The sequence below is a fragment of the Scophthalmus maximus genome, chromosome 15 (genome assembly GCF_022379125.1).
Source record: "Scophthalmus maximus strain ysfricsl-2021 chromosome 15, ASM2237912v1, whole genome shotgun sequence".
Classification (NCBI taxonomy): domain Eukaryota; kingdom Metazoa; phylum Chordata; class Actinopteri; order Pleuronectiformes; family Scophthalmidae; genus Scophthalmus; species Scophthalmus maximus.
Window position 1 is genome coordinate 6,791,173 of NC_061529.1, and position 24,903 is coordinate 6,816,075.

At 46.5% G+C, this 24,903-nt stretch overlaps 1 protein-coding gene across 3 annotated transcripts; it reads left to right on the plus strand.

The window, feature by feature from the left end:
* Positions 1-150: 150 nt before the first annotated feature.
* mideasb (mitotic deacetylase associated SANT domain protein b) lies at positions 151-24,899 on the plus strand. 3 transcript variants are annotated; one of them, XM_047327227.1, is made up of 15 exons: positions 151-444; positions 1,009-1,114; positions 3,157-3,378; positions 5,839-7,797; positions 9,521-9,793; positions 10,440-10,782; positions 10,994-11,060; positions 13,131-13,273; positions 14,381-14,484; positions 16,651-16,726; positions 17,699-17,787; positions 18,559-18,702; positions 19,332-19,451; positions 20,119-20,297; positions 21,336-24,899. In XM_047327227.1, exons 4-15 carry the CDS (start codon positions 6,094-6,096, stop codon positions 21,577-21,579), a joined length of 3,486 nt encoding a protein of 1,161 aa, XP_047183183.1. In that variant the 5' UTR covers positions 151-444; positions 1,009-1,114; positions 3,157-3,378; positions 5,839-6,093; the 3' UTR covers positions 21,580-24,899. The 3 variants fall into 3 exon arrangements, with proteins under 3 accessions (XP_047183183.1, XP_047183184.1, XP_047183185.1); XM_047327228.1 differs by lacking the exon at positions 1,009-1,114; XM_047327229.1 differs by lacking the exons at positions 1,009-1,114; positions 3,157-3,378.
* Positions 24,900-24,903: the final 4 nt, after the last annotated feature.

The following is a 24,903-nucleotide window of genomic DNA, read 5'->3' on the forward strand; positions in this document are numbered from 1 at the left end:
TGTCATTCGCGTGTGCTCTTTTCCGTAGGCGCCGTTAAAAAGGCGGCTTTGCGTGAATCAGAAACGGTACGCGCCCCCCCTCCGCCAGCAACCAATTGTATCAATCCCATTCGTCAACGCGGCAGGAATCGAACGCGTCCTGCTATGGATTCAACCACAGTCGCCGGTACAGTCGACGGCGGCTTCGATGCAACCGGTCCGTCGAAGATCCGAAACGCCCGGTGCCGCAGCGTTTGGTTGTCGCCGGCAAAGAGTGTTTAAAAAGTGGAGCTGGGGTTACGCCTTGTGGAAACATCTGGACAAAAAAAAAAATTCTATTGATTTTCATTAGTAAGTCGCTGCCGAACGTCAACTTCAGCTGCAGCTGGGGGCAACGTCAGAAAAAACGAACAACAAAACCCAGTGAGATGAAGGCGTGTGAGCCATGGAGGGGCAGAGTTTAATGTGAGTATACTGCAAGTCTGTTTGTCTGATGCACGTCGACTCGCGCGAGGTGTTTTATTATTGAAATGAATGAATTTAGCCAAATATCTGGCTTCACCTAATCATTCTCAACAGGGACTGTGTCACTTTCCCCTTTAGACGTGTTAAAAACAACAACTTATCTCTCCACCTGTTGTGCATTTGGATTTTGTGGGAGGCTTTGTAAAACAAAAATAGTTTCTGTGTCTCATGATTAGATGTCAGCCAGATAATAACAGGAAAAACAAATGTCTTGACACATTTGCCTGTGTGTTTTGTCTGACAAGCTGTCCAAAATATCCCCAAAAATATTCACTATTCAAAGGTTAATTCAGCAAATCATTCTGGAAGCCATAACATGTGTGGCATTTGTGCTAATTGTCTAATTAGTTTCTCCATAATTTCTGTCAATTGCCAAAAAAAACAATCGTCACTCACTCACTCACTCATACCACAATTCCCAGCACAGTGACAAACAGTGTCATCAGAGGCAGCCATGTGAACCTGACTCGACTTCTTGTCAACTGCATCTGTGAATGTTTTCAGGCTTTGCACGTTATTTTAAGAGCCAGAGAGAGGGAGAGAGCCAGAGAGAGAGACTACAGCCCTGCACAGTCTGACTGGCACAACATGCCTCGTCATGTCCAGTGAAGTATGATATTTACTTTATTATTTTGACTGTTTGACATCCTAACATAATAGGCCTTTAAAAAAGTTCAACATTTTATAGTAGGGAAAGCGCTATATGTTACTAACATAGACTGGATATTATGAAGATGGCCTGCGCGTCTCCACGTCATCCCACCAAATGAAGCCAAAATATCCAGGATATGGGCGCTGCCATCATGACCTACACTGCAGCCCGCCACCAGGTGGCAATCAATATGTTTTGGCTTCACTTTTGAGCAGGTGTCATGTTGTCCATCTTTACAGTCTTTGGTGTCTGATAACATAAGGCATGCAGAAAGTATAACATTGCGGCTCTGTGTGGTCGTCTCAATTTGTTGCGTTCGCGTGGCCACTGCACCACAAGTGCACATAGCCCGACTAGAAAGTAGTATAACAACAACAAGTAGGCGTCCGGGTTGCAACGTCTGCAAGGGACTGTAACTGAGACACATCTTTTATCTAGGTTATTGTTTTATTTGTTTGGAGTTACAAGATCGCATGGGCCATAGATCACCTTGCAACATCCGGGGGCCTGGTTAAGCATCATCACAAGGTCTCATTTCATCCTGAGTGAAACTCAATTTTTTTTTACACAGGTATACAAACCAAAACTCAACAACCGACACTGATTTGAACAGTGTCACACGTGGCTGTCTTCAACAACAAAGTCTGTAGCTCAACTTAAACTAAACACACTGCACCTTAAGAGAGCACATCCAAAAAGACAAAACACAAGCAAATTAAGAAAACGTCTGCATCAAATTTACAACGCACGAGCCGCAAATTCACAACACAACTTGTTTTTACAACATCTGACTTCAATAACTTCAGTAAAGTCACAAATGGAACAATGTTCCAGCCGAGTTTCATAACTTTTTTTATGCAACTCTGTTCTGTCACCTGGAAAGTTGTTTTTTTTAAATTTGGCCTGTTAAACACAAAGTTAACACTGTTTGGTAACTATCATGAATCCGACTTTGTATTTCTTCCTGGCAAAAAGTACAGATATTCCTTATTTTGATGTGAGGATTTACTACATTTCTTTGTTGTCCATCATTTTAAGTTGAATATCTTTTAAATTTGATAATAAATATAACATAATAAGCAGATTAATACATTTATTATGTCAGTAATTTCCAAACCAACTGCCTCCTCACAGAGGGTGGGGTTCTCCCCTTTTTTCCATTTGTCTTTTTCAATATAAATAATATTTCATTCAAATTTCAATAAGAATTATTCATTTTATAAGATATGATAATCCTTAGTCCCACAATGGGGAAATTTGCCATGTTGCAGAAGCAAAGGCGATATAGCATAGATGGGAAACATCAACAAGCATTATTGACATAAGTATAGTAAGAGTAATATAAAAAAAAAAAGTTTAAATATTAAAATACATTGTTAACAGGATGTATACTTTGTAAACAGGAGTGCATGTGTACAGGGCTGCACCAATGGAAATATGATCAGTAGCAGCTGTAATGTAAACAAAAGGTTTCAAAATAAATAAATAAATATCTTTGGCAAAGAAGGTGTGAATCTGAAAAGGACAAGTGATTGTGCAAAACCCCTTTCTCTCTCCCCCTCTGCAAAACCCCTTTCTCTCTCCCCCTCTCCATCCCCGGGAGCCTCCTCCCATGTGTGTTGGAATTTCCCGCATGGACTGAGAGGGACCTTGCTCCGTAAATTACAGCGCCGTGTGTGTCAGAGGAAGGCCTTATATGGGCATGGAAGTGGGTGTGGCCAGCGAGCTTGTGGCGGCTGAGGGACGGAGGGAGGGGGGATCACAAGACGAGCGGAGAGAGAGGGGGGGGAGACTCGCACAGCAAAAGGCCGCATTGCCAGTGGAGTTTTTTTCTCTTCCTCCCCTTCTGTGCAACCCTCGTGCAATAATGTGCAACAGACAGCGGCGGCATTGCGCTCGTGCAGATTAGCGCCTTCTGTCTCCAGCCCGGGGGGGGAAAGGAGTCTGTTTTTTACGCAACCGGACGTCGATCTCCCTCTTTTTCCTCCTCTTGATTTTAGGGAGGGGAGAAGAAGAAGAAAAAAAAGTACCGATGAGTGAGGTCAGCAGCGTAGCATGAGTCAACCTCGGGGATGTAATGCATGCAGTCATCACCACCACCACCACCATCGTCGTCGTCGCAGGTCGGTATTGCGCGGGGCCTGCTGTTCGCCGCTGCTGGCCGCGCGGAGCCGCCGAGTTGTGTGCGCGATCCTGCGGGCTGAGCCGCCGCTTTCATGACAGTGAGTATCGGGGGCAGACTGGCGGTGGGGGCGGGGGCTTGGGGGTTGCTGGAGGCTCCTCGGGTGCATGTCCCCGTGGCCTCCTCACTGCTTCAACTGACAACAACAACAACAACAACAGCAAAAAGTTTTGTTTACCCCGGCGAGGCGCCGTGTGCGCGCACCGCCGCCGTCGATCAGACCCTGACATTGGAGACATGTGACGTGTTGTGACCCGTCTTTACACGTTCGATCGATCCGAGGCGTGCATTGCTGATGTATGTGTGTGTGTGTGTGTGTGTGTGTGTGTTAGTGTGTGTGTGTGTGTCAGGCCACCATGCTCCACCACTTTCGGCCCATGCAGCAGCCTTGGTCCGCTGCAGCGGGACTCGGGGCATTAGTGACTGGATAATCCGTCTTCTGCAACAAAGGGCTTCTCGTAAATAGCGCTGAGCTGGCTGGCACACGGAAAGTGATGAGGAGGAGGAGGAGGAGGAGGGTCCAGGAGGAGTCCTCGTCGCATGTTTTCTTCTTCTTCTATCTTCTTCCATCAGCAGCAGCAGCAGCAGCATTAGGCCGCACACTCACCGACGAGCTGATGTTCGTTCGCCACACGGGGCTGACTTCAAAATTAGGAAAAAGGGCGACGGATTAGGAGGCGGCTGACTGCAGCTCGACACATGTACATTATTATTTTTAAGCCAATTTGGACGAGTTAGTGTGTTCACAGGGGCTAAAGCCCAGCGGGCTTGTGTAAAGGTTGCACTTGTGATGCGTCACGATGATCCCTCACCTCAGTGTGCCAAGCGCTGAGGCTGCTCCACACACACACACACACACACACACACACACACACTGTGGAGTGAGCTGTAATTTGCTCCAAAGCAGTGCAAAAGAAAAAAGAAAATGTTTTTTTTTAACTAATCTGCACCTTTTTTCAAAGAGGATGTGGCGACAGCAGGGGCTGTGTGCATGTTTGTGTCCCATCACATGGCTCCATGTTGCTGCTGCTGCTGCTGCTGCTGCTGCTGCACACAAACAGTTTAGTTTGAGCCCACACCACGTCGTGGCCACTCACAGTTTCCCCCCAGTCAGTGGTGCCCCTGAGCCAGTGCACGATCTGAACAGCTGCAGCTGTCTATTTTAAGAAGCTTGTGTGTGTGTGTGTGTGTGTGTGTGTGTGTGTGTGTGTGTGTGTTTTACTAGGCCACCGGTGCAAAGGGTGACAGTTGCCAGTCACTCTCTGAGGTTGCCACAGACCCAACGCTTCAGAGGAATGCGTGCCATGATCCTGACAAATTATTTTGTGTGACTTGCAACAGGTTGCCTCGATTACTGTGATTCTCGCAGAAAGAAAGAGAGAGAGAGAGAGAGAGAGAAAACAAGTCATAATGCTGCACAACGGTGGCACGATTTTCATTTTTCACAGATGGAGCAAAAGGGAGCTATTAAGTTTTTCATAACACAGAAACACTGGCAATCCGTGTGCATCTTCAAAATCTGGCAGACGGCACCGTGTGGAAATGTGCTGCAAAAAAACCTGCACGTCGGATAATATTTTTGATAATCGTTACAGGTTACCATGGGATTTGTCAGGATCTCACTACGAGCTATGAAAGTATTTAAGGGCCATTTTAGCCCCCCCCCCTTTGCATAGATCTTTTCATCATGAGTCATGCTTGCTCACTCTCAGTTGCCCTTCCTTTTTTTTTTTGAGTCTGCAGCCTCGGTTCAGAGGGCACGTGTTACCGTTTTTCCCCCCCTCTGATTAGTCACACAGTTGTAACAAATGGTTTCTATCACATTCTGCTTGCAGTCTGTTCCGTTTGTGTGGCGGGAAAGACAGTTTCCTTTCTGTCACAGGTCAGTTGAGCGTTGAGGGGCTTTGCAAAGGGGGAGTAAAGTTGCAGAGTGAGCCTCAATGATAAACGTGTGTGTGTGTGTGTGTGTGTGTGTGTGTGTGTGTGTGTGTGTGTGTGTGTGTGTGTGTGTGTGTGTGTGTGTGTGTGTGTGTGTGTGTGTGTGTGTGTGTGTGTGTGTGTGTGTGTGTGTGTGTGTGTGTGTGTGTGTGTGTGTGTGTGTGTGTGTGTTTGTTCACTGCCCATCATTAAACATGGTGCAGTTATATCCCGTAATGACATTTCCAGGAAGTATTGATCCGGCTTTCTTTAACTGCCTTTCTTTAACTGCCTTTCTAAGGAACGATGTATATACAGATAGTGTACTGTCCGTGTTGGCCTGCGTGCAGGACCTTATCCCCTGTGTCATGTGAGCTTAGCGAAGAATGACACAGTTTAGCCCCGGCGGCCCCTCCCCTCTATTCTCACACTCGATACCTTTTCAGCGGAGGTCTATTGTTGAAAAAAGCAAACAGCAGGTTTTTACACGGCTGAGGCGGGGATGACAATGAGAGTCCCCCGTGGTTACCCCTTTAGCTCTGATGGCTCAATGCTTGACCTCTCTCTCGTTTTCTCTACACAGGGTGTTGCCTGTGAATGAGGAGAACTCGTGGGCCATCTTCAGATCTACTCACCCCCGGGCCGACGACCCCTGGAGGGGTCACGGAGAACTTCAGAGTGGAGGAGAAGATTATCTCGGCCGACCTGGCTCCTGCTCACACTGACAGCCTTATGTTTCTTTGGGTTTCCTTTTTATTATTATTTCTTTTTATTTCTTTTGGTAATTGATATATTCAAGTGACAAAAGGTGGAGCGTTAGTAATCGGCTGGCTTATTCATGCCCGACATGAGTGTACCAGCCCCTCAGAAATCCAGCGCCAAACGGACGGGCAAGCGCATCACATTTTTCAGCGATCAAAGCGTAGCAATGAAGGAGCCGTCTCAGCACCCCGAGGGGTCTTATTATGTCCAAGGTGCCGCTTCCTCAGACCCGGGACAGAGCGAGGCTGCGAGCACCGTGACCTCCAACCCGGAGGGCCCTCACATGTACCTCAACTCTGTCATCTTCAGCCCAGACAAAGGTGACCAGAGCCGGGGTCACTATCAACAGACTGTCCCGATGAAGTGGGCCCACCAGGAGCCCAGTCCGCAGCAGCAGCAGCAGCAGCAGCTGCAGCCGCCGTCGCTGTCCCAGCAGCAGAGAGCTGCTTCCTGGACCCCCATGACTAACTGGGGACAGAACTTTATAAATTACATCGGAGGAGTTAACGTGACGGACTCAAGGACCCAGAATGCATTCGCAAAGTCGATGCATGAGACTTCTGGGTTGCAGCCGCATCAACAGCCCACGAACAGAGCGACAGAAAAGCAGCCTCTGGGGGCCACAGAGGCCTACAGGGATGCCCGGGGCCTGGAGTGGGAGCAGCAGCAGCAGCAGCCGCAGCCGCAGCCGCAGCAGCAGCAGCAGCAACAACAACAACAACAACAACAACAACAACAACAACAACAGCAGCAGCAGCAGCAACAACAGTCCCAGGTCTTTCAGGAATCCTTAAAACCCGGGGCACTGAACACACAACAGCACAGCACACCGCACCCAGGAGCAAGCTCCGTGTTGCAGCCCTTCCAGTTGGCGTTCGGTCAGCCCAAGCAGCACCTGCCCGCCTACTACCAGTCCTTTCAAGGCAACAGGACGACGCTACCTAACCCGCCGAACTACCCGACGCAGGCAAAGCCCCCGCACCCGTTGCAGCAGCTGCAGAAGCAAGAGCAGATACAGCGCCAGCAACATCACATCATCCAGCAGCAAATTCAGCAGCAGCAGCAGCACCATCAACAACAAATGCAGCAACAACAAATCATTCAGCATCAACAGCATGTGCAGCAACATCTACAGCAGCAGCAGCAGCAGCAGCAACAAATACAGCACGAGCAGCAGCAACAAAAGATGCAGCAGCAGCAGCAGCAACAACAACAACAGCAGCAGCAGCAGCAAATGCAACAGCAGCAGCAGCTCCATATTCAGCAGCAAATGCAACATCAGCATTTGCAACAACAAAACCCTCATGTGCTTGACTATTACCCTGGTGCACAAAATGCACAGCCCCTCCCCCATCCACACCCCGTGGTGGTCCACTCCCAGGAGTCCTCTGCTCCAGCTCCCCCAAAGATCCAGGAACCAGTCATCCAGGACATCACCCCGGAACCCCAGCAGTCGCCGGATCCCCCCACTCTCCAGTCCGAGACCCTGTCCCAGTCGCAGCCCCCGGCACAGCTTCAGTCCCAGGCGCAGCTTCGCAGGTCGCGGCGGCTCTCCAAGGAAGGAGGGGCGCCGTCCGACAACCCCTTTCTCTGCGCTCCCTCGGACCAGGCGGCCCCGGAGCTGCAGGTCTCCCAGAACGGGGCCCGCGACGTCCAGGCGGCCCCGACGGGCGTCATCCAGAGCACGCGCAGGAAGCGCAGGGTGTCCCAGGAGGTCAACTTGGAGACCCTTGCGCAGAAGGCCTCGGAGATGGAGTCTCTGCCATCACATGTTGTCAAGGTAAAGGCTCGTTTTAATTAGGAAACATGTCAAAATCTTTTCTAACTTTTTATCTCATTGCTGCTCATCTTGACCAGGCTTTTTCTCGCTTTCTTTTTTACTTTGTGCTGCTGTTTCCTCTGAAGCAGAGGAACCGCAGAAATAGCTGTTAATAGACAAAGACTGATGTTTTCATTCTGGTTCGCTGAATAGCCGTTTTTATATCTAGGCTTGTCGCTCGAGCCCGAAGCCTTAATTGAGAACATCTCAGCGAGAGAGCTAGAAATCTATTTCTCCGGTCTTATCCCAGGGTATAATTGCAGTGGGACCGAGGCTCCCCGAACAAGAGCGGGAGCTGGAACACACAGCCCAAAGCAGCTGCCAAGAAAATTCTGCCAAAACTTTGTGTGTTGCTTGTGATTAACGTGTTGCTGGAAGAGATGCTGAGTGTAATCGACGCCCAGCGACGCTGAGCTGCTCAGCTCTGCCTTGTGAAGGGGCTGAACGTGTCTTTTACATTGTGAAATCTTCTCACACGGCGAATATATATATATATATACTTGAAGAACAGCTTCAAATGTGACTTTTCAGCTTTTTTTTTTTTTAACAAACCACATAATAAATCACACCAACTCTTGCCATGCGAAGTCAAACACTTCATGTGTTTTTATCTGCTGAATGCCGTGATTGTGCAACAGGTCCCGTTGCCAAACAGCACTGAGTCAGTGTGTCTGCAGTTCAGCGCGGCCGTGCCCTGGATTGGCTTCATGGGTACTCGCTGATCATATAGACAAGTGTGTTTGGTTACATGCCTGCACACACCTCCCCCCATCCCATCAAAGGAGAGAAACTCCAGTCGGGGGGCCTTGTCTGCCCTCCCCCCTCTCTCTATACAGGGAGGGGTGCAGGGTTGCCCTGCGTGCAGCACTCAGCAGAATATCCGTCCACCGCCCCGGTGTGGGGGGGACTGGAGTTTTCCACCAGCTGTAATGAGCTCAGATCCAGCGCGGCCGCACGGTCGCATGCCTCTCTGCCCCCGTGAAGACGCAGTGTGCTGCGACAGAATGCGTCTGTCTTCGGCTGCCCCCCCCTCTGATGTGGTGGCGGCTTTGAAGCAGCTCCAAAGTTGATCGTTGCTCCAAAGCACACGCGGGCTGCTCGTGCCCACTTCATTGTGGTTTCTAAAGGGGGGGGGGGAGAAATGAAAAGAATGCTATCGGGGGACTGTTACTTTGGCACACGTTTGTCTGTGCTGCAGCTAGAAGTGCGATAAACCAATCCACAGCATGTTAATATTTCAAATACGTTTTATTTTTGAAATACTTTTTTACAGCCGTTCGTTTTCCATGTCTGGATTCTCTGAGGTTGTTAAATATTGTATTGTCCTGTTTCTTAACCCTGCCGTTTGGGTATTGACTACATTTTTTTAGTAGTCTGTTTTGTTTTTATCATAAGCTTTTTTCAGAAATCATCTCTATGGGCATGTTTCGATGTTTGCTATTTACATGTGAAGAATGCAGCAGCAGGAGTCTGCACATATCCACATTTAAGGAGCTGGAACTAGTGATTTTGTTTTGTATTTTTCTTTTTCTTAAAAGTGATTAATCGATTTGATATTTCACATCTATTTTAAATTTACCACTTCATAAATGCTAGCAGGGCAATTGCACATGTTCTTGTTTCGTATGATGGACAAATGCCCCTTTTCCAAAACAGCATCGTAACACTTCCGTCCACCATGTAGGAACCCCGCAGGCCGTGGAGTCCTACCGAATCGGAGGGGCTGAACGCCAAGCGGCATCGAGACGACAGCCTTCTGCCGCTCGTCATCCCCGTGTCTGTCCCGGTGCGGAGGCAGGAACCCTCCTCCCCCGACAGAGATGAGGCGGCCCTGGCATCCGGCTGGCCCCCCGGGCCTTCGAACCACCAGGACCTCGGGCGTGCGGACCACCAACCCTCGGTTATTGTCACGCGGCGACGCTCGCTCAGGAACTCCCTGTCCGAGAGCTCAGAGCAGGTTGGTACACGTGTGTTCCTGGTTGCTCTCTGTTCTCACTGTTTTGTTTTTTTTAGCAGGGTTTGTAATATCTTCTTTTTCATATTTTCTTCATTTACAAACAAAGAGTTGGGGGTAAAAGTCTGGTCTCCCACGGTCGTCTTCATTCTGTTTTCTTAACTCGTGCTATTAAATCCTTGCATTAATGCCACATTGCCCCATTAAAACCCTGTCCCTTCCCCCCACCGTGCAACGTCTCCCCTGCCCCCATTTTCGTTGTCTACACATTTCTCCCTGTCCCTCTTTCAGTTGTGGGAGGGGGGCTGGTTTTAGTGAACTGTTTGCTCTCTCCCAGATCAGGCAGATTATCAGGGTTTAGCGTTGCTATACTGTACATTATGTACCACACACACACACACACACACACACACACACACACACACACACACACACACACACACACACACACACACGGGCTGCATTGCCTTGTTCTCTCTCTCTCTCTCTCCTGGGTGTCTCTGGATGAGCTTTGAAAAAAGCCCACTGTGTTGGCATGCATAACTGTTGTTAACTTTTTTGTGTGTGTATAATTAGTCTCCAAAAAATTAAGAATCACAGCGTCACGGTGGTTAAGTTTTTGCCTCTTAAAATGATTGTCCCTTCCCAGAATGGCGGCACAGAGGGGGAGAAGGACGACGATGGCAAAAAGTCCAAGCGGCGTCCCCGGCCGGAGCCCCTCTTCATCCCGCCACCTAAACCCGGCTTGTTCATCGCGCCGCCCGTCTACTCCAGCATCACGCCGTACCAGAGCCACCTGCGCTCCCCTGTTCGCCTGGCCGACAACCCCCTCACCATGCCCCCCTACACGCCTCCGCCGATCCTCAGCCCCGTTCGCGAAGGCTCCGGCCTCTACTTCTCCACCTTCCTGTCGTCGGCCGCGGCAGCAAGCGCCCAGGGCCTGCCCCCTCCGGCGACGCCCAAGTCGGCCACACGCAGCCTGTTGCGTTCAAGTAAGTCAGTTAAAAAAAAGTTTGTAAAGCCTCCCTATATTATCCCGAGGACATCTTAACTGTGTAAATTCAAACTTGAAGTGATAAAAACAATTGTCAAGTGAACCGTGATGGAATTTCTTTCTTTTCTTGTTCTGTATATAAAAAATAACAATGAAAACCTTTTTTGACAATGTCACTGATCGGATTTCTGTGTTGTTGCCCCCTTCAGACAGCTGTGACATCACACCGCCAGTGCTCACTGCGTTCAGCGACGCCACTCCAGTCAGCATTGAGCCGTGAGTATTTTTTCCTCTCCACATCCAAAACCATCATCTTCCATGATGGAAACTGGGTTTTGAGGGAAGGGGTTGTGTGTCAATTTTCAGATAATTATACGGTCACTCAAACGCACGCATTAACGTAGCCGGACTAGAAGTCCTGCAATCAATTATTCAAAACCATAACACTGGGCACAAATCATGAAATGGCTTGAAAGAGAGCGCAGGCCTCTTGAAATTCTAAACCCGTCCTTTAAAGCAGGCCCCTCCCCTCCGCCCGCTGTTGCCGCTGGAATCTTTTGCCCTGTCATCCACAGCAAGACGTAGTGGGAGCATCCAGACCTCCTGATCTTACTGTTCTGCCTAATGTCTCTCTCAGTGAAATGTATCCTGTCATAACCAGTCTATCTAACTTTGACACGTGTGTGTGTGTGTGTGTGTGTGTGTGTGTGTGTGTGTGTGTGTGTGTGTGTGTGTGTGTGTGTGTGTGTGTGTGTGTGTGTGTGTGTGTGTGTGTGTGTGTGTGTGTGTGTGTGTGTGTGTGTGTGTGTGTGTGTGTGTGTGTGTGTGTGTGTTATTAAGGAACAGTTTTATGTTTAAAAAAAAAACGTATTATACACAAATAGGGCGGAAATGTAAAAAGGAAGGGGTTTATAGATGCTCGTTTTTTATTACTGATAACAAGCAGAGTTAACCTATAAAACGGAAAGTATTTCCTGTGGCTGCTTCACCATAGAAGTTTCACAAGTGGGAGCACTTTTAACGTGAAGCCGCTTCATGTAGGTGGTGTTCATCTGCATTAGCAGTAATTTTAAAACAGCCATGATACGTTGTAAAGTAAAGTTCACAGGGAGTCTGATCACATGCCTGCTCCGTTTCCGGTGAATCCCTCGCACAATAAGAGCTACTGTATTAGAGACGCGATGTGAATACGTCGAATGGATATTGCAGAAATAGTAACATCCACAAATACGAATTCCATGAAAAATCTGAATGTAAAACTTACTCTCAGAGTTTACAACAAAGCGTGTGCACAACTCAAACCAAATACATAACCAAAAGTCAAGTTTCTCCACAAATGCAAACACAGCCATTGATAGATTGTATGTTTATGAAAACTAGAGCAGCAGTGAAAGGGAGGCTTTAAGGACACAAACACAGCAACTTGTGTAGTTGCATCAAAGGTGAAGTGTAGTTTTTAGGGGGCTGCATTGTGCAAGCTGTTGCCTCACTGCTGCCAGCTGCTCAGCGGTTAGTCGGGGACAGGCCGGCGAGGCTTCTAATATCATGTCATATCATCAATCATGGCTTCAGCTGGTCCCGGTGTGCGCGCACTCACACACACACACACACACACACACACACACACACACACACACACACACACACACACACACACACACACACAGGAGGCTTCAAGAGGCATCACAGGTCAACTTTTAGCAGCCCACCTTCCCTGGAGGAGGGCTGCCGGAACACACACGCACAACACACACACTCAGCTGGAAATACTGCAGGCCCACTGGAAATGCAGGGGAGGGAAGAAACATGCTTGAACGGGATTATCTGTGTGAGCACAGCGTGATTTTCACAAGTACATCTCAGTGATATCTGGTTTCAGCCCCTGAAGGAATGAATCATTGACTTGCATGCACGAATTGGAGTCTCTTTTCTTCCTGCTCGGCCACCACCTTTGTTCCACACCACAATTTAGGATCCATTTACTTTCCAATTTAGTCTGTTTTCTTCGTGCGTTCTGTTTTAAAATGCAAATTTAATGAAAGGGCTTTCACATTTAATGCATTATGCTGATAGCACCAGTGAGCTGCGTAACGAGCCAGAGAAGCCTCCACAATCTCCCTGTGCCTATTTAAAGATCATGGCAGAACAGAAGACGAAGGAAACCAAAATATGATCTCCCAAATAAATAACAAGAGCTTTGCTCTCAAAAGCACTCGATATCGATACACAATATTTTGCCTGTGATAAAATGCCTCTAAACTGCAGGGGAGCTTGGTGAGTTTTTAATTGAAACTTCAAATTGCACCGTCTCCAGCCGTGTCCCTCACACTCGTGTCCCGTTCACAGACGGATAAACATTGGGTCGCGGTACCAGGCGGAGGTGCCGGAGCTGAGGCAGCGGTCGGCCGTCGAGCTGGATCAGCACTGCGCAGATCTGGTCTGGGCTCCGGTGAATGAGCTGCAGGAAAAACCTGACTTCCATGAGAAAGGTAAGACTTAAGTAACCGACTCAGTATTTCACAATAATTACATCACCCGACACCTGGAGCAAATAAATAATAACTCTGGGAAGACGAAGGTCGTTGGTGCTGGAACAGGATGTTTCCTTCAGGATTTGTTACCTGAAAGAAGTTTGCTGTTATTTTTATTATATTATAGAGATTACCTATTTTATGATGAAGAGTGAATGTTTAGTTTTTTTGCTTATGAACCACCAGTGTCTTTTGTCATAAATGCAGTAATTTCCCTGTTGCAAAAAATGGAAGTAAAGTCTCTGTTGTTATCACAGAGATGGTGGCTCTGAAACATGACACCCAAATGAACATGCAAATTTCTTCTTCTTCTTTACCGGCGCAAAGTTATGACGCGTATTGAACTTCTGGGCGTTGGCGCAAAGATTGCACATGAACCTTTGTGTACTTATTGTTGTTTTTTTTACATCTTGGATATAACGTGCAACAGTTTGGTTTTTCTTCATATTGTGCAAGATACACTGCACAATTCGACTCAGGTAAAGAAAAACGGAAAGGCAAACTCTTCTACTGGCAATAGGATCGGAAAGGAGTCAATCGCCTTTTTTAATCATGTTTTCACACGTTTAAAAAAAACAAATTGCGTTCTAATAGCTGCTAATTTAGGGGGGGAAGCGAGGTATTAGAAACAATCTCAACACACCTCTGTAACTACTCCATTTCTCTTTCTTTCCCACTCCCACTGTTTGTGACTCGAGTTTCAATGGTTGCCTCAACAGCATCACATGAGATTATTTCAAAAGCACATGTAATCGGTCTATGAGCCTCCGGGCCGCAAAAGCAGGGCCTGGCGCTGTGGGTAAAATAGAAACGCTCTGTCAACATTCAATAATATCAAGGATTTATCGGTTGTTGGTCTTGATAGGACACCATCTAGATGGTTGTCCGCCTATTAGTGACCTCATGTAGATAAATTATATATATATATATATATCACTGTTATGTTTTGACTAATGCTGATCCTTATGGTTGAAAAAAAATGTCTGCGTCTCTCCCTGACAAGCGTACAGAATAATAACAAAGTGCAGTCCCCCCCCCGTCATGAACAATCTGCGTTTCTTTCAGTGGAAGACCTCATGCACCTGGCCTGCTCCAGTGTTTTGTGTGGAGGAGGCACCAACCAGGAGTTGGCCCACCATTGTCTGTACGAATGCAACGGGGACATAATGGTGAGTGTGACAGAACAATCCTTATTCACCGGGGTCGGGCAGGGCACCGCGTTCTGCACCGAGCGAAACCCCACACGTACACACCAGCCTGATCGCCTCTGAAATGTGGACTTAAGTAATTAAAAAAATAAAATCTCCTCTTTTTTTTTATGATTCCCACTTTCATTGATCGATTGAAGTGGTCAATCATTCTTTCAAACCAAGTTGCATCCCTGTTTTGAATGAAAGTATACGCGAGGCCACACATGCTTATATTTTTATAAACACGTTTTGATAGAATTATGTTTCTATACTTTTCAACTGGACAGAAAACCATTATTGTAATACAACCAGGTTATGTTTGTGTGTAAGCGATTATAGAAATATGCCGACACAGCTCGATTTCCGCTGGTGGAACATGAGTCCTTGATCTCCTCGTCTTATATCCAAAAAGAAGTCGAGCAAAAGTCCAACCTGGCCACAGGCTTCATATCTCGCCATCACACTGAAAACATACTGTACATACGAGTCACAATTTGAAAACACACTGGGTGTGAGAGGAGGAACCTGATTTCTGACCAGCCGCACGTAAACGCAAGGTCTGACTTCCTGCCTCAACCGGCTACGTCCCAATAACTTCATCGGAGCTCTCGGTGATTACTGAACGGAAGTGACTGACATGTAGAATTTCACTTTGCTCTGTACTGAAACTCTGTGGTGGCCTGAGATGACTGGGAAGGTAAAAACGGTTTGGTGATGTACAGTAGCCGGAGGCGGAGCGAGATGCGTGGGCAGAAGAGCTGCACGTGGTATGACTGGAACCTTCACGAGATTCACTGATTAGCCGACTGACAGAAAATCAACCAGGAACTATTTGGATAAATTATTAAAAGTCTGATTAAATTAAGTTCTCAATTCTGTAGTTCATGGAGGATTTGCTGCTTTGTCTACCTCCGGCATGGAGGTTATGTTTCCACCCCCGTCCGTTTGTTGGTTAGTTGTTTTATTTGTTCATCAGCACATTTACACAAAATCTACTTAAAGCATTTCCACCAGACTTGGTGGACGTGTGGGACATGGGCCAAGAAAGAACCTGTACAATTTTGGGACAGATCCTGACAAAGTGGCAGATTCAGGATGTTGTTGACATTGCGAGATGGGGTGTTTTGTTGACATTTTCACACATTTCCCAGAGAATAATGAATAGATCTTAAAAAATAGGCACATGCAGGGGACTGATATCTACGAATGTGAGTAATTTGTGGGAGCTTGTCTGAAGTTAAGGAGGGGACTGCTTGGCCTTGGGGGAGGTATGCGGCACTTTACTGAGTAACCTTCGAGTTTGTTGTGAATATCTTTCAGTTGTGGATTGATTGTCAGACAAAATAGACCCAGGCTTTAGGGAAACTGTGACGGGCAATCATTGACGTGTTATAGTCCAAAGAATGAATCTATTCATTAGCTTCAGCCCTGATTGAGTGTTTTTAGTCACGTTTGCCTTATTTTACACTTTGTCTTGCCCTGAGATATTGTCACATCAGGGGAGAGACTCCTACCTTCTGGCTTCCAAGTGAAGTATAAAGCTTTGTACAAAACATATATATTGTTTTGAATGTGTTCGGTTTCCGTGCATGTGGTCAGGGTTGCACAGATTTCTCAGCTGTACTTGAAAGCAACAAGATTTCAGGCCATGGCAACCAGCGCTGGTTCTAGCGTTGTCAAGGAAACTACGAGGGGGTGGGGGTGGGGTGGTGGTGGGGGTGGGGGGGGGCTGTCAAAGCGCCCACTCTCTGCAGCCGTCCGGCTCAAACTGCTGCCTTTCAACATTCATGCTCAAGCCAGGCAGTTTCTGCTCAAAGATCTCAAAGTACGTTTTTGGGACAGACCCAGATGGCGAATCAGCATCTTCGTGATAATGTGATGCACCCTGGTACTTGGTACTTGCAGGGGAAATTAGAGCAATGCTTGTCTCCCCCCCCCCCCCCCCAGGTGACCTGCGAGATTCATGTTCTCAGTGTGTTTTTGCAGGTTCACAAAGCACAATCGACTCGACTCTATAGAGCAACAGTCGGCGCCTTGGCAGCGGGGACCTGCTGAATAAAAAGGGCTCGGAACCGTCGCTGCTGTGCAGCTGATTTGCCAAGTTTCCTTCACTTTCAAGTTCATGTTTGAAATATTGTTTTTCAGGCCGCTCTGTCGCTGCTGATGCTGAGGAATCCCATTTTCCCCAAGTCTCATCGTCTGTCCGGCTACCACTACTCAGGCAAGTCGTATGGGAAAAAGTTTTTTTTTTTTTTTTTTTCTAAAATAAATATTTCAGTAGAATTTAAGCCTTTTCCTCCTACACTAATAACTGGAAACAATTAGCCAATTCATTTATCAAGAGGAAGTCAGTTATTTAGATGAGTAATTGTAATTGTTTCAGTCATTACAAAAGGTGCCAAAGTTCAACTTCTCACTTTATTCAGTCTTTCTTATGCCGAAACCGCATTGTTACTATTATAACACATCATTACTGCTACGTTCACTTCTGATACGGATCTTTAACGCTCTTGTGGACAGAGATAATTTTAGTTTTAAAGTGCCGTTGCTGTTTGTTTGATTGGACAAAAAGTGAATCATCGTCACAGAAAGTTGATTCAGTGGAATACTGGTCACTGTCAGAAAACTGTCTCACATCCTTATCTGAAGCACACTGCCCACCTGGGGTTCAAAGAAGTTCAGAACAAAGGAAACTAAAAAATCCAACCGAGACGAATTCTGTATTTGTTTGTCTTTGTGCCTCGGTTCATAATCACGTGTTTAGCGTTTCTGTCTTGTTACGGATAAACAGTGATTGACTTTTCTAAGCTCTCTGCCGGTGAAGCAGTGGCAGCTGCAGCAGCGAGAGTGAGGCCTGGGTGGTGTTGGTGTTGGGGGTTGGGGGGTTGGGGGGGGCTGACTGTGGAGGATTGTCAGGGTCAACGTGATGAGGCAGGCAGGGGAATAGGGAGGGGTTTTACAGTATGTGGTTAATCCCAAGCAGAAGACAGGAGAGCCATTGTTTATGAAGAGATTGGTGGGGGTGGGGGTGGGGGGTGCTACTGAACTTGTCTGGGGCTCCACACACCCAGAATGAAGCAAGACACTGTGACAAAGTGTTTTTTAAACTGGCCACTAACACACTGCCTCTCTCTCTCTCTCTCTCTCTCTCTCTCCCCCTCTCTGTTGAAATGTCTCCCTCTCCCTCCCTCAGGATCCGACAGCTGGACGGCAGCTGAGAGACGCCAGTTCAACAAAGGCATCACGGCGTACAAGAAGGACTTCTTCATGGTGCAGAAACAGGTATGTGTGCGCAGAAAGGACAGAAACATTTAAACCATTCCAGTCGTGGAGCGAAGAAGGTCACCGAGCAGCCGCGCAGTCAAGGAAACTTCCCGAGTTAAACGATGCTCACGTGGTGATATTCTTTCCTCCCCTTTTTGTCGGGGGCGGGGAAAGGAAACACAGTCAGCCTGGAACAATGTTTCCTCCCCGGTTAAATCATTCGCAGACTCACAGTCAATTACTGCTCTTCCATAAACGCCGCAAAACTTACATTTTCTTATCTGAACCACTTCCCTGATCAAGTGCGAGGCCAAATCCTGTTAAGTTTTTGTTTTTCCCACTGTGTTAAATGGCCAAACCACCAAACTAAAAGCGTCTAAATACAATTTATGAGTAAACTTTAGGTTCTGTGGTTCAAAAACCTGCAAATTGAGCTTTTCTAAACAAACGGGATTTAGATGAGTCACTTTTGAAGCAGAAATTCTTATTTTGTGATTTCAGATTCTTAATTGTAAGAATTTGCAACTGTTTATTTTCTATTTGTGTCAGTAAACTCAGTGGTCTGATGATCCTGTAAACTTAAAATTTGAAGCCAAAGGCCAAAAAATTCTGCAGATTAATTGATAAACTGATAACCGCAGGCCCAGCTGCTCCCCAACTGTTCTCAGATCACATAAAAGTTGTAGAAGTATTTTTCTGCTTTTTTCTACGGCAGAGGACTGTGTTTGTACTTAACAGCCCCTAAAATACCCTGAAAAACAAACTTCATGTCTGTTTGTGGTTTAACAGGTGACCACTAAGACGGTGGCGCAGTGTGTGGAGTTTTACTACACGTACAAGAAACACGTCAAGATCGGCCGCAACGGGACGCTGGTCTACGGCGAGGCCGAGCCTCTGGACAGCAGGGCGACTGAGGAGGAGACGGACCACAAGGTCAGTTACATGTCCCATATTACATGCACTTTTAATTTTTGTGGCCCATAAATATACATAGACCTAAAAATAATCTGACTTGAAGCAGGCCAAAGCTATTACACATAACTCTTGTCACAGAAACATGATATTAGAATATATTTCATATGAACTTGTTTTGCCGTCGGCTGAAATAGTCCACAAGTTAGAAATCAACAGGATGAATGTGACTGCAGAGAGATTAGAGAAGAAAACAAGTTGATTTAATTTAGATGTAAAACTGCAGAGGTGTCTTTTCAGAAAATAACATTAGATGCAGTTGTTTCTTTAAATCACGGAAACATTGCATGTGCAAGTTTGCTGGTTGTTACAGTAGCTATGCAAAAGGTACGTGCACATATAGCAACCACACATTCGAAGCTTCCTCACATTTTTATATAGTAACGCCCCTTTCCTCTTGCAGCATTTACTGCGTATCGGTTTTTTGTAAGAGTACAAATACTTTATTAAAACCAATATTCGAGATAGTTGCAGTGTGAAAGGGGGACACGCTTAACACTCCACCAACGAGTTTTTCAAAAATGGACACGTAGCTGTTAGCATGTCTCCCAGAGACTCGTGTCTCACTACTTCTTCCTTGGAAACCGCAGGGCTCTCACCGACTGGAGCCACAGCGGGAGGAGGACAGCAGGAAGTGGGAAGGGTCAGCTGACAGGAAGCAGGATGTCGGCGCCGCCAGGGCGACGCATGCGCTGCAGGCCAGGGAGAACGTGAGTGTGATTATCCCCTGGTGCGCATGGGGAAATGAAGCAAAGAATATTTTAAGGCCATTCACATCATGTACACGTACGGATACACACTTCCTACAGTCAGGTAAACACGCATTTTTGTGAGTGAGCAGGAGCCTGTGTAGGAGAGCGAGGTCATGCGAAGACCTCTCCTAATCCACCACATGCTAGATAAACAAGAAAATGACTTTTGGACAAACCTGAAATGAGAAATGAGATCACCTCGTCAGACTCGTCCCACCGTTTGTCCCTTTGAACTCTGCCCGACTTGTCCCCGGTGGACGGGGTGTTGGATTTGCTTCCCCCTGCTGGACGTTTAGGGGAGCTAACTGGGCTGATGTCAGCCTCGTCTCTGGATTGTGTAACTCCCATTACGTCCGTCAGTAAACAGTGACTCGACAAGAAAACGTCCATCCCTGTTATTACCACTGCATTTCACCCATCAAGCTAAGTGCCTGGCTGAGACGTATGTACCACCGTGTTTTCTGAAAACTACGTGTCCACGTGTTTGTTTACTGGCGCCACTGTAACACTATCCTACATAAAAGGTGATCGTAAAAAAGTCTGTTCGGGCTCATTATGACTGTGTGAAACTCAAGCTTTTTCGCGCTAACCGCACCTCTACTCTTTTTTCTTTTTCCACGTGCAGCCCGGGACCGTCCTGATCATGAAAGGGCAGGAGGACCTTCCGCTGTCCCGGGTCGTCCAGCCGCCGCCCCCTGGCTCCAAACCGCGCTACGACGACGGCACGCGGCGGACGATCCCGACGACGGTCAACAAGGGCCCCGCCGCTCAGGAGGGCGAGTTCCCCTGCAAGAAATGTGGCAGGTTGGTGACGAGACGCGTCACGTCACGTCAGTCACTGCTGACGGTCACCTTCGTTGTATAAGCAGCCGCAGATTGAACTAGACAGATTCAAAATGCGGAGTTTCTGCAAGGAGATATTGCTCCTGCTGTTGCCCACCAGGAATATATATATATTGGTAAACACATGCAAGTGTCTCATGGTGTCTCGCTGTTGTGCTTTGATTAAGTAACAGCAGGGCAACACCAGGCCTGTTATTGCCAACCGTGTCCTAGCAACTGAAACACAGTAGAGAGACGTGGCATCGCGTCTCTGGTCAAACGCAACTCTACCCGGTGACATGAGGGCATCTACACTCTCTCTTTTAAATACTAGCTACTGCTCAGTGTTAGTGTCCCCGTCACAGATCTACCACCACAGTGTGATGAGTAACGCGACAGGAAATGCGCCCGGGGTTCATCAAGTCATTCACAGATATCACAGAAACCCTCCATATTTCCATATTGCAGAAACGTTTTGTCCCATTGCACACGGCTGCGCATTTTATGCAACGCCAGACACACCGATGTGTCAAAAAATTGTTGTGGTTAGTGAAGAACTCGATCTACGGAAATATATACCAGCGAGTTTTATCCTCGTTTGAGTCATTTTTCTGCACTTCTTGATCCCGGTTTGCTGAAGTGTTCTCTGCTCTTCTCTAACTGTGAACTGAATATCTTCAGGCGCGTGGGCCGTCACTCAGAATTTTTGATGGATCATCATTGCAACTGTAATTTTTCATTAATTTCATGGCATTTTGCCAATGAGAGCATAATCAACAGATGAATTCTGTAATTAAATTGATTGTTTTCCGGAGCCCCGGTGCCTTTTTTAAATCTTTATTTTGACAATATGATATGGCCGAGTTGTATGAAAGTACTGATTTTAGAATCAATATCTTGTGAAGCAATATACAATATTAAAACAAGGACTTTACAAACCTTTATATTTCGTGCTCTTATGCATAACCTTTGCAGCCGAACCCCTCTCTGACCGCCTCTTGTCTTGTCTTCCTCGCACAGGATCTTCTACAAGGTGAAGAGCCGCAGCGCCCACATGAAGAGTCACGCAGAGCAGGAGAAGAAGGCAGCGGCGCTGCGTCAGAGAGAGGCCGAGGAGCGAGCGGCGGCGGTGGCAAAGGCAGCGGCCGAGGCTGCCGCCCTGGCCGCCCGGCAGCAGAACGGGATGCGGGGACAGGCGGGCGGGGACAGCACCAACGACGACTCGTCGGACAGGGAGGACGAGGACGACGAGGACTGGCAGTGAGGGCGGAGTTCCCCGCGCACTCTTGACTGTCTGACTGTAGAGTGGCCTGCTTCTCTGGGACGCGAGGAGGAACGCGAGTCCCCTCCTGTGAACTTTAGTAGATTTTGTGGAACAAGAAGACTTCCGTTGCTTGGCACATTCAGGGACAGATGTTACTCCCGTTCGAGAGTGTGTGTGTGTGTGTGTGTGTGTGTGTGTGTGTGTGTGTGTGTGTGTGTGTGTGTGTGTGTGTGTGTGTGTGTGTGTGTGTGTGTGTGTGTGTGTGTGTGTGTGTGTGTGTGTGTGTGTGTGTGTGTGTGTGTGTGTGTGTGTGTCACACCAATGCCCCTTTACTCTGCTTCAAAAAAGCTTTTCAGGAGTTACCTCTCTTGGTCACAGGGCTCGGTCAAATCAAAGCCATGCCGCTCCTCCCGGCGCTGTCCCGCTCTCCACGCCAGGCCCACGGCCTTCCTCAGCACTTTGAGTCTCGCCCCTCTTCGTTTTGTCGGGCGTGGAACTCGTTCGACCGCCCACTTATGTCTTTCTTTCTTTTTCTTTTTTTTTTTACTCTATGAGCCACGGCGCGCGCTTGCTTAAGCTGCATCCCCAACTGTCATGGCAAGTTTTGACATTTTGAACTCTGAAATCTGACAGCTGGAAGCAGCGAGACGAATCAAAGGAGGCTCTTGCTGTTAGTTTCCCTGCACTAAGACGGACGGACGGATGGAGATGGATGGATGGACGGACGGACGGACGAATGGCGATGAATGGATGGATGGATGTCATGTGCAAACTGTTGCCTCTGTTTCGCCGCTCTTCTGCACTCGAGGCTGCCAAAAGCTTTCTCAGACGCATGACGTGCCCCCGGATGAGTTTCCCTCCTCTGTTGCGAGTCGTTTCCACTCGGGCTCCAGTTCTGTGAATCCTCCCTTCAGCCCCCCGTCGTCACTTTCTACAGTTCACAGTTTTGTTCCTTTACGATTGATGCCTTGGATGTTTTTCATGATTTTTATCTTGAGATGACAATCAATTTTACACTGTTTTTGTTGTTGTTGCTGTTCTTGTTTTTATATCAAAATATATACAGGCAAACGTTACTTTTTCTGCCTGTGTAGCTATATATTGTTATCGTTGTTGTTTTTGTGAATATTCTCGTTGATGATTATTGATATTATTATTATTATTATTATTATTATTATTATTATTATTATATCCCGTTTTTGGCTGCAATTCAATTGAGCGCTTTTTACCGTACATGTCCATAGCTTATCTTTTTTAATTTTTTTAATTTAAACATAAAATAATGCTACTTGCTGCCTGTTTATAACTGTGAGTTGTTTTTTTTTGAAGCCAGACATGAAGAAAAGGCAGAAACATATGTGCAATAGAACAAGTGGACCCGCTGTTACCACAGTGTCCCTTCCGCCCCTCTCCCTCCCCCCTCTCTGTGTCACACTTGGGCCCGGCTGCTCCGGATGCCTCACTGTCAACACTGTAACTGATCGGAGGCACTGACTCCGCAGGTCTCTATAGATACACATGACATGGTGGGAAAAGACAACAAACAGCACAAACTAATATAAGACCCATTTCAGACAAAGAGGGGACTTTTTGTTTCTCTTTTTTGATAAGAAATAATCACTAATACAATGATACAAATTGGCAGTAAGAAAAGCAGAAACTAATTTGTTGAGGTTTATTTTTTATATCTTCTGCATCTTCTCCTGTTTACATCCTCTAAGACTGACACTTACTGTTTTTTTTGTTTTTAGAAGCAGATATCAACATGTATAACATTCCTCAAAGGGTGTAAATTTTGTCAGTAGATTATTTATTGTCATTAACAAAAAGGGATTAAGAAAGCGAGAAAGAAGCGCTCTTTACTGAAAACCACACTTAAATTCAAATGTCACAGGCTTTTCACGGACGCATAACTTTTCCTCGTAGGCGTAAACATTCTTGACCCTGAGAAAACTTTGACCATTTTTTTTTTCAGGGGATTCAGAATAAGACTTACATTTTCTAAATGTCAACATCTACTGTATCAACATATGGTATAAACTGTATGTTCTCTACTCACTTAATACAGACTGTTAATCATTGTTAAAAAAAAAAAACAGAAACTGATACAAACAGGCACTAACAAAAACGTAAGTAAACTATACATATTTGACCGTATATTTTGTATGCTCAGACTTATATTTTCATGGTCACGCCATTGTTTGCTTATGTTTGGTGTCTCTAAATTGAAAACATTTCATCCCGGGAAGATCAGGACGTCTTGACACCAACACAGTCCCGTTGAAACCTCGACTATGTGGGTCAGCAGTTCCTCAACGGGCCACATGACACAGCTTACGTGTGCGCAGGGGAGAGCGTGAATAATTTCATGAAATTTGCACACAGTCACATTTAAATGTAGATTTCATAGTCTGTCACAGACGGGTGGTTGCTGGGAGAAGAAATTATAATATCAAACCTCTTCTTTGTTGTTATTTAAGGCCAATGTTGCCAGTTTAACCCTGCAATGTGTATCTATGGTCGCCTTTCATTCTGATTACCTTGTTGCCGATAGCAGCCACTGGACTATGGAAACGGCATGTTTTGCTCTCTCTCTCTCTCTCTCTCTCTCTCTCTCTCTCTCTCTCTCTCTCCATATCTCTATGTTAAGCCCTTCGGCCCAGAGCCAGCTTCTGTTGCCATAGCAACAAATGGGTTAAAAGGTTATTTTCCTTTAAAGGACAAACCACGGTGGGGAGAAACTGCTCCAATTACCAGTTACTCTACAAGTTAAACCTGGGTCTATGCACAGACTGTGTGCGTGTGCGTGTGTGCGTGACTGCTTCGAGGTCAAATGTTTAACTGTATGTCAGTCAATGAAAACAAAAAAAAACATGTTTCACACATTTTGGTATGTTAATTTATATTTCCTTTTTTTATCCGGGCTCGTCTCGAGGTTTCTCGCTGGGGGAAAGTGTCTCGATAAAAGATTTTCAAGCTATTTTTTTTCCAGGCAGAATTGCGGATGAAACTGAGGCCGCGGCACAAACGCAGCCGTAAACTTTCCTCGTTTCATCCAACTGGGTAAAGGGAATTTTGGTGGGTTCAAAAAAAGGTTTATTTAGCTAAGAATTAGAAAATATATATATATATGAATGAAACTATGTTGCATACTTTCTATGCTATTTTCATATGGGGTTCACACTAATGATGAGAATGGAAAGGGATCTCAAGTGCTTTTTCTAGTGTAACTTATTTGTTTCAATTTTGATTTTTACCACCTGTGTTTTTAGTAATGATTCATGAAGCACTGTATATTAAAGTTTTAAAGTATTCAGCAAGCTT